Source organism: Hyposmocoma kahamanoa, unplaced genomic scaffold (assembly GCF_003589595.1).
Source record: "Hyposmocoma kahamanoa isolate Upper Pololo Valley unplaced genomic scaffold, ASM358959v1 66, whole genome shotgun sequence".
Classification (NCBI taxonomy): domain Eukaryota; kingdom Metazoa; phylum Arthropoda; class Insecta; order Lepidoptera; family Cosmopterigidae; genus Hyposmocoma; species Hyposmocoma kahamanoa.
This window is the reverse complement of record NW_020653854.1, coordinates 15,704,514-15,714,302: the sequence shown is the minus strand read 5'-3', so window position 1 is coordinate 15,714,302 and position 9,789 is coordinate 15,704,514. Positions and strand designations below refer to the sequence as shown.

General features: G+C 34.8%; 1 protein-coding gene across 2 annotated transcripts in view; it reads right to left on the bottom strand.

Annotated features, from left to right (window-relative positions):
* Positions 1–405: 405 nt before the first annotated feature.
* The window catches only part of LOC113231656 (2-acylglycerol O-acyltransferase 2-A-like), a 24,763-nt gene continuing 15,379 nt past the window's right edge, over positions 406–9,789 (bottom strand). For both annotated transcript variants that reach the window (XM_026466084.1, XM_026466085.1), the window contains exons 2-5: positions 6,824–7,051; positions 3,618–4,061; positions 2,406–2,605; positions 406–1,031 (exon numbers count right to left, since the gene is read on the bottom strand). In XM_026466084.1, coding sequence (XP_026321869.1) covers positions 874–1,031; positions 2,406–2,605; positions 3,618–4,061; positions 6,824–7,051 — 1,030 coding nt within the window. In that variant the 3' untranslated portion in view covers positions 406–873. The remainder of the gene's footprint in view (positions 1,032–2,405; positions 2,606–3,617; positions 4,062–6,823; positions 7,052–9,789) is intronic.

Here is a 9,789-nt window from a genome sequence, read left to right as displayed (position 1 = left end):
ACATGGTTTTCCCTAGTGCTATGTTGAGTGTATGCGTTATTATTATTATTATTAGTCTAGGTAGTTAGTTTGTATCGTTTTATATAACAAAATATATTGAAATCTAACAATGAAAATTGCCCTATTGTGTATATGCAATGTATAGAACACAGACGACGACGACTATAAAGTGTTATAACAATATACATCATAGTTTAAATTAAAATGTCAAATGGTAACTAAAAAACATTTATTTCGTACAAAAAATTGCTGTTATAACACTAGGTAGTAACAAAATAACTTAAACGATAAAATATCAGTCGATTCATTTAATGAATTGTGATACTGTGTGATTAAAGAGTCCTCGTAATATCATTTACATGTGTAGGTAGGAATACCTATAAATATTTGAATGAAATAGCTGACGTAGAGTTTATATAGGGTTATTTATAATTAATTTAAAACCCCTAAACACAACATTCTTATCACTAAAACTTCATTCTGATACTTTTTTCTGAAATTTTTTTCGATGCCAAATTTTTTTCTTTCTTACGTACACATGTATGGGTACAACATTTGTAGGTATGAAAGGAAAAAATTGTTTATAGATGTGTATGAAAAGTAAAAAAAAGTATTTTCTCTAGAAGTTGTACAACTGCATTTTTTCCAGTCACGAGGTTTCGTGTGTAAAAATAATGCTGTATTGGTATGAATTATTGAAGTTACTTGATTTTACACATTTCGTATTGAATAAATGTAAGCACTACGCAAGAAACAGTGACATTTTTGTGTGCGATACTAATGTACTGTCCATGAACGTGTTAAAAACATTATAGACCTTTGTAAACACATTTCTTACCCGCGACTACAAATTCGTGTATCTTCGTGCTTCTATTACGTAATGACTAGCTGTACATTTTCTGAGTTTTTCAAGTGTTTCTTCTTTTCGCTTTCGAAAAGCTCGATAAGGCGTTCTGTAAACTCTGCGTGCACAGCATCTATTTCTTCATCAGTTGGTTCTAGGTTTTTCACCACTTCCATTGGGCGGCCGACTGAAAAATATACACAAGTTTTTGTAACAAAAGAGGTAATATAGTTTATTGTGAAAATAGTTTGTTGGTATTATTGATACAAAGATACCCGGCATGGCAACGTCACTGGTCCGAGGCCAGCCGGATTGAATGAATAATCTAATAATTTATTTGTGTTTGTTCAGTCTTTGTATCAATAACAACAAGGGTAATATAGGTCAAGTTAAAAGTATCTGCACAGAATAGATGAGCGTAAATGTAATAAAAAAAACTGATATGTAAGTTGTAAAGTAAAAGAATGTTTTATGAGATTATGTATGAGGAGATGGAAGGGCCTATGGAGTATCAAAGCCAATGAAGGGGCTTTTTGTGTACAAGATCTGAGAAGCTATTTCATCATAATAAATATGTCTCACTGGTAGGCACGCATACCATTTTAGGAGATGGTCTAAAGGATATAATAAATATTGAGCGTTGGTCCAATGCACGTTCGAGGCTCCTAATAAAGTCTTCGAAGGGAACAATCTTGTCTTACGCATTGTTTTCTCACATCATCAGTTTACAAATTCCAATTCACTTTAAGTGACTAAACTACACATCATTTGAAAAGACTACGGAAGAGTAATTTACTAGGATAATTTACAAAAATATTCTAAATCGGATTGAGTCGTTTAACAAGTATTTTGTATATCATCTACTTCTCGGAAGAAAGTATTTTTTCACCTCACTAGCTCGGAAAGGCTTTCCTTCTCATTAGAAATCTACGCGCAAAAGGTTTTTGAAATTCGAACTTGACGTTGGATTGTGGTGCACCTAATTTTTTCATTCGATAAAAAAACATAATGACATGTTCAAATACGCGATTTGTCGTACATTATTTATGTAATATAAATCCATTGGTATATTTTATTCTTATTATTGTTGACATTAAGTTGGCAACGATAAATAATTTTGTCTATTAAATTATTTTAGTTTGTCGAGGATCGATACTGATTTGTTATAGTTTTCTTTCATTTACCATTTTCCTCGCTATAGTGAGGTGAAAAATTTTGTGTTTCGCTCGGCAGCTAAGTTGTTTTGCGTCTTCCACCTTGAAACCCTCGCTACGCTCAGGATTCTATTTTTTCTTCTCTTAATCCTAGAATCCGTTAATCTTAGAATCCTTCGCTAGCTCAGGTTTCAATACAAGCACTCGCGTCAAACAACAACTTTGAACCTTGCATAGCAAATAACTATTTTCGATGTCAAAGGAAATTGGAACATGACATCGAAGGGACACAAAACAAGTATAAGAAATCTCATCAGGAATTTGTCTTCTAAGTACTTTAACTGTATCAGAGTTCTAACTATTGCGCTGCTATACATATTAAAAAAGGTTGAAAGTTTAAATCTTACCGACAGTAGTAATAGGAGCTCTTATAGGCAAGACTCCATAATTATATTGAAAAACTCCTCGTCCAATAGGAAACATTGGTGAGATGCCAGTGAATTTACGAACAGCTTCTTGGAACCTTCTTAATAAACTGTTTTCTGGGTTATTGAAGGGGCGGAATACGTCAGGCTCGCCAAATGAGAAGACCGGAACCAGAGGAGCACTGGAAATTTCAAAATATATATCAAGTCACAGGTAGTAAATAAAATAAGACAGGCCATATTAATTATGTCATGAACAATATATATAAATTCGTTATACTTGGTGTTATAATTTATATACAAAGATCGAATAAACACAAAGGAAAATTCCTTTGATCCGGCTGGATTCGAACCAGCGTCTGTTTGCCAGATCGCGGCTTTCCCAACAGTGCTTGGGATATTATTATATTATCGTCGGAGATGGTGCAATTACGCGTAACTAGCATTTGATTATGAGTCCCCATTTCGGTAATTTAGTCGTCATATCAAATACGCGTAAATTTCGTGGCAACCAAATTAGCAAGATTTACGGGAATCCATTATTGTCAGTCCGCAGACAACACAAATTAATGCTTACTTGCAAAAATGAACGTCGTAGTCATTGAAATAAAGTAATAACGTTAAATCCCTCTTCTGTGAAATTTGCAGATACGCGTTTTTTACCAATACGTACACGAATTTGCACTATCCCTGACGATATAGGAAATAATATATATATATTTCTTTGTAGTTGTTGAAGATTGAAAACAAGTGCTAATCATTTACACTTTGAATCTAGAGAAGCACGTGTACTTTTTGTATAAGTTCGGTTTCCATTTTTGTTAAAATAAAAACCATCAGCATCTTTGCCTTATTATATTATAGCAATAACAATTTCAATTTGTCTGTAAATATGTACCCACCGGAGACAAAAATAATAAATTTAAGCCATCTTTCTGTCTTAAAATTGATAAGAAACATTTGTAAAGTACCTAGGTACTATTTGGAAAAAGAAAATAAGTTCCATAAAAAAATTAGTGAAATCAAGATTTTGTTTGTCAATACAATATTTGTATTGCCATCGGATTTACAACTGTATTCACAATTTCACTTCATTCGTATATTTAATCGGATAGGAAGTTTTTCGGTGTTTGTTCTCTAATAAGATTTGGCTCGAACGTAGCTAGATGCTAACAAGAAAAGTGCAAAACTCACCCAGATTGCATAGCAATTCGTACGAATCCCCTTCGTCTCTTCAGAATAACTTTATACTCGCCAGGATGAGAGTCTAACGCTTCCGCAGCTCCGCCGACTATCAACGCAACACATTTCCCCCTATGTCTTTTCTTATCCAATAAATACAGTAAACTCTCTCGTGAAGATGCGCATCCTCCCATCGCTAAAATAAAATCTCTGAAGAAAGGCACCAGGAAATGTCCGGATAGCGTAATCATGTTACACGTCATTCCAGGAAACATCTTATAAAAGTCCAGGGCGTTCGTGGCGAACGCACCAAATGCCCCCGAGGAAACAACGCCATGCGGGAAACATGCGAAGAGGTAGTTACAAGAACAATCCAAATCTGTTGTCTTCACAAGTTTGATTGGAAAATAATCTCGATAATAACGCCACCAGGACCAATTGCGGACCCATTCGTACCTAAAAAATGTTGTTATGGTGACATTATCAGGTTTACTTCTTTAAGCAGCGCATTCAAAGGATTTTTCTTCAATAAATAATTTTGTCAGATTGTATATTTTCAGGTGTATATCTGCCCTCCTTATCCATTACCACAGACCAGTAACTCCTAACTGGCAGTGTACCTGAGTCAATGATATTTTTGTCTGTATCGAATAAAAGACGAATAAGAAATAAAAGATAACTACGTATTTAAAACTGTGGTTCTTTACTACTGTGGCATATTATTCCAAAAGCAATATTTGCAGGGGATCTACTCCCGTCCTTCGTCCGACATCCGTCCGAAACAATGTCAAATAAGTAATACTCGGCAAATTAAAAGACGCAAGATGCGAATGAAGCTTCATATTTGACATTGTCTTTTGATTTGGTCGAGTATTACTTATTTGACCGTAACTGTTGTAGACCCCCAGGTATTATCGTACCGTGTGTGATCACAGACATATCGCACTGCTATTACAATAGTGTTGTAAATCAAAGCATGTGAAATTTATTATTATATCATTGGGATTCGTATATCACAGCGTGACACCATCCTCGCGAAATTGATAAAATAGTCGCGCGCGGTGCGTGTTGATAAATTTTGTCATATAGCGTGCGATATGCGGCCATGCCAAGAACGTAAAATGTGGTTCTCTACACGTGAAATAAACCGTCGTTAGAATATTGTAAGAAACAATCAAAAGATATCTATTCAACTCAAAATAAGACACACTTTATGTGAGCTAGTTCTGGCCAAAAAAATCCTAATTCAAAAACATGAAATTATTTTTTCCATTTCATTTTTAAATATATTTAAGAAATCGTTTAAGTGTCTATAATAAACTGTAACATATATATTTTAATGATTTTTTGCGATAAGTGAGTAATTCGTTTTTCATCGATTCTGAGAAAGTCCTCTTTTTGAGTTAATAAGTGTATTAACTCAAAAAGTAGACTTGAGCATTGAATAGAGTTCTAGAATACGACCCTTACTTACTTTCTTTCTTACAATAGTGATTGTATTAACAACGCGATATATCTAGATAGACGCCGCGAGTTACGTACTTCGCGTGCCCAATGTAAGTGAAATGAACTTAGTTGCCGCTGCTACACTTCAGAACGCGCTCGACCGCTATCGTAGATAAACACCAGTCGAAAACGCCAAAAATGCATAATTGTGCCATTATACAGCAAAAGCACTATAAGTGTGGTTAAACGAGTAAACAGGAACGTTTCCTTCCCTGGGCAACAGATTTTGTAACCGGAAGATGCATAATTTATTTTAAAAACAATTATTTTGATTTTGTATGATTTCGAGAAAACAAATATGCAACCGAGTGTATGCCTCATGATTGGTAACACATTGATATGAAAATGAAAATCGAACGAACGCACTTTTGTATAATGCATTCAACCGTGACCATGGGACCTGTAAAGGGCGCGAAACGTCGGCTTGTTTGAAAAAACAAATATACGCGATTTAAATCTGGAAAAATAGTTTCATTTCCTAATGCATTCAGTTTCGTGGTACGGCCGCTTGCACATTTTTTTGGCCAAATTTAACATTATACGTTAGGCAACACTGTTCTCGATTCTGATCGATTTTGAAAACAAAGGGACGAAAATTATTATGACCTTAGCAATATTATAAAAATATTCTATAACTCTCTTGTTATGTCGTTTAGTAACGTTTCGTTTTTTTTTTTAGTTTTGTAGTATCTATTATCAGTAGTACCTGTAATTTATTATTTTTGCAGCACGTTGCCTTGAATGTCCGAATATAATGAGCAAATAGTTAGTAATTAGTATATATAAATATAGCCGGATATGTAGTACGAGTAATATAAAAAAATATAACGGAAAGAATTAAATGCGCTGTCTTTACAAAAACCTGGAGTTGGTCATACGTGAGCTCGTTTCTTTCGAGGACGAAGATGGTCTAGTTTATCCCACCTAAGATGCTATGCAAATATGTAGAGAGCAGAGTTAGAAATCCGCGAAATAATAAACAAATCATAAAAATTTCACACGAGGCCGTCATTAAGTAAACCTCTTCTGATTAATAAGATTTTACTATATTTTGTCAGCAGTAACATTTTCATTTGTCTTGCCATTCATCAATTTGATCAATCACCAACAGAAATACAATCCACTAAAATTAATTAGGGCAGTCGCAAGTTCATATATTGACGTGCGTTTTAATAATTTAAGTTAATCATTAAAATTTTCTATTACAAAATGATGTTATATAATAAGCTCATTTTACTGGAAGGACAATAAGTTTAGTATTTGAAGTCGATTAAAAATTAATCTTAAGTTTTTTTAAGTAATCAACATTTTTTTAAAACAAGTAAAATAAAGGACTAAACTATCTTATTCTAGTATTTTTCTACTCTTATTAATATTACGACTAAGTACTTGTAATCAACAAATACTTGAACAAAAATTATCATATTTAGAATCGATTAATTTTAATGAAGTACGCGTGTTTACGCGTATTCCGTTTAAACAATCGATTTAGAGCGAGCGGAAGGAGGTTTCCATCATGAAATAGGTCTTGTGACGTCATAGTGGGTACAAAAAATGTGGCACGCTTGGTTTTCATACAAATTGCTGTACTTGCGGCGTCTATCTAGATATATGTCTGTGGTTTTTATACAAATTGCAGTGTATCTAGATATAAGTCTGTGTGCGTGATAGTGTTACACGTCGTATTTAAATAAATTAAAAAATTGTCTTACTTTCGCCCTCCCTTATTGCAAACGTCAATGTCATTCAGGAACCAAATAGAATATATAATAGCAAGCCACCAGTAATCAGAATATACCAGTTTTAGGAACAGACAGATGGCGATGGCTTCTCCGAAGAGTACTAGGCAAATCCAACCAGTGGCTGCGAGAGTTTGAAAACGACGTTCAACAGGGATATCACGTGGGGCCCATTGTACTCCTAGTGCCTCGGATATAGTCCTGAAATAAATATAAAACAGTAAAATCAGTAAACGGCAAAGACGCTGAATTTAATTTAATTGTACCTACAACCTACCTACAAAAACATTGTACATGTCAACCGTGACCATGGGACCTGTAAAGGGTCCGAAACGTCGGTTTGTTTGAAAAAACAAATATACGCCATTTAAATCTGGAAAAATAGTTTCATTTCCTATGTGTAACAATCGCGAAAATCTAAGAACTCGATATTGTACCTACAACTCAAGCAAGCAATGTATTTGTACTTATCACTTTACTCGAGTGGCTTTATTCGCCTGTAAATTACTTGCAGTGGTTACGCGAAGGCTTGCACGTAAAGCCACGATAGTATGTCATTAACGTTATTTTTTAACCCTGAATAACCTAAGCGAGATTAATTTACAATGTATTTATGTGCTATTTTATTATTATTTTATATGTTATATATATTATGCTATTTTATTATATTCCTGGCATTATCTATCTTGTCGCTACGCGATCATTTATTTCGCGAAGTGGTACATAAAACTACATACTTCTACTAAATGCTTGAGTAGTCGATATATATATATACACGAGCCCTGTACGGTACGAGCACCGTCAGGTGGGACCTAACGGTGGGATCGGGCTCGGCCTGTGGCGCACGTGCGGGTGTGTATGTGGGTGTGTATGGGTGTGTGTGTGTGTGTGTGTGTGTGTGTGTGTGTGTGTGTGTGTGTGCGTGCGTGCGTGCGTGTGTGTGTGTGTGTGCGTGCGCATGGGTGTGTGTGTGTGTGTGTGTGTGTGTGCGTGCGCGTGCGTGTGTGTGTGTATGCGTGCGTGCGTGTGTGTGCGCGCACGTGCGTGTGTGTGTGTGTGAAGAGATAGAGAAAGAGAGAGAGAGAGTGTGTGTGTGAGCGTATGCATGTTATGCGTTTAAATGATTTGTAGTGTTGTTAATTACGGTACGCAATCTAAGAGATTTTCCACTTCCTCATAAGAAAGGGTTTTCAACCATTCACTTAACGCCTTCTTACAGTCATATTGTTTCATGGGATAAATTCGTAACGTTTTGTTGATGGAGTTGTAAACATAACAAGCTTGCGAGTTGTACTGTCGACTGGCAAATGCTGTTCGGACAGTGCGTGAATATGCTACGATATCATTTCTTCATTTATTTTGGACAAACGGCAACGATTTTTGTAGTCTTAGGGTCATGTTCAGAATAGACAGCTTTCTGACACTCAAGAGGTTGCCGATCTTACATAAAACATCTGTAGAAACTCTAAAAGTTTTGAAATACATGACCTTCAAAAGGGCTCTTTGAGCTCTCTCTAAGTCAATAAACTTCATCCTGGTAGCTCCCCCCCCATACTGATATACAGTAAACAATAACAGACTGAACAAGAGCTACATACATTTTGGTTAATAGCTCTCCAACCATTACGTGTCTTAAAGTTTTAAAAATCTATGCAAGTTTCCTTACTCTACCCATAATCAGTTCCAGATGGGAATGCCACGAAAGTCTTGGGTCAATTATAATTCCCAGATATTTGGCATAGCTGACCTTTGTAATAGGTGAACAGTTGCAGATTTGATTGGGACAGTCACCACAGGTGTGGATCTTTATTACAATGTCAATCGCTGGCTGAGAGTTTATGTAGGGAGCAAACCAAATATAGTTTGTTTTTGTTACATTCAGGGTGAGGAGATTAGAATTAAGCCAATTAGCCATTTTCGCTAGACCTGTTTCAGCAGTGCGCTTTACTGCGTCACATGTCTTCCCAGTGAAAACCACGGCAGTGTCGTCCGCATAGGAGAATATCCTTCCACCTCCGATCTCTAACTCACATAGTTGATTTATATGAAACAACTATGACCGAGTACACAACCTTGGGGAACCCTATAGGAGATATTTTCTTCACCACTACAAAATTTGTCAAATTTAACAGTTTGTGATCTATCCAAAAGATAGTTTGATTATAAGTGTAATTTACTGTAAATAACCAGTGTAAAGTTTTGTGCAAATTGTAAATAGTAAATTGTTAAAGAATGAAGGGAGGCTCATTGATTTATCGTCTATAACCTGTAACCACCATATTATATAATAGTTACAAAACAAATGAAGTCTGTCGTAACTAACCATAAAAAACTGTAAACTATTCTATAGATAGACCATAGATGCTATACTTAACAAGTTAGCGCACGTCAACTATTTCATGTTTCTTACCATTCGTTATATTATTACACGACCTTGAGCTGCTAAAAATTATAATTTTAGCACTTTAAATAGCGCGTTATAAAAATTTAGCATTAAGCGTGCTATGCGAATATAGCAGTTAATCTCATCTCTACTCGCGAGTGGGAAGTAATTATTTTTTTCAATTAGTAACACACTTACCTTATGAACTATACAAATAGGTTTAAAAAAAGTGAAAAATACATTCTGATTGAAATTAAATTATCTATTTTTTGTGTAAATTTTATAAACAGCGGATGTTTGCATGTAAAGAGAAATTGCTTTTTATTCAATTTGAAGAGCGTAACTGTAAATTTTATTTCGTAAAAAGAGTTTAATAAATTGTAGTTTTGCTCAATACATTCAATTATTTAAGGACTACTAGCAATCATATATTTTTTGTGATTATTGGACTATTATTATTATCAGGAATTTAATTTACAAAGATAAAGTGTCTATGATAATTGATAACATACTTAATTATTTTATATTATTTCAACTTCTACTTATAAGATATTTA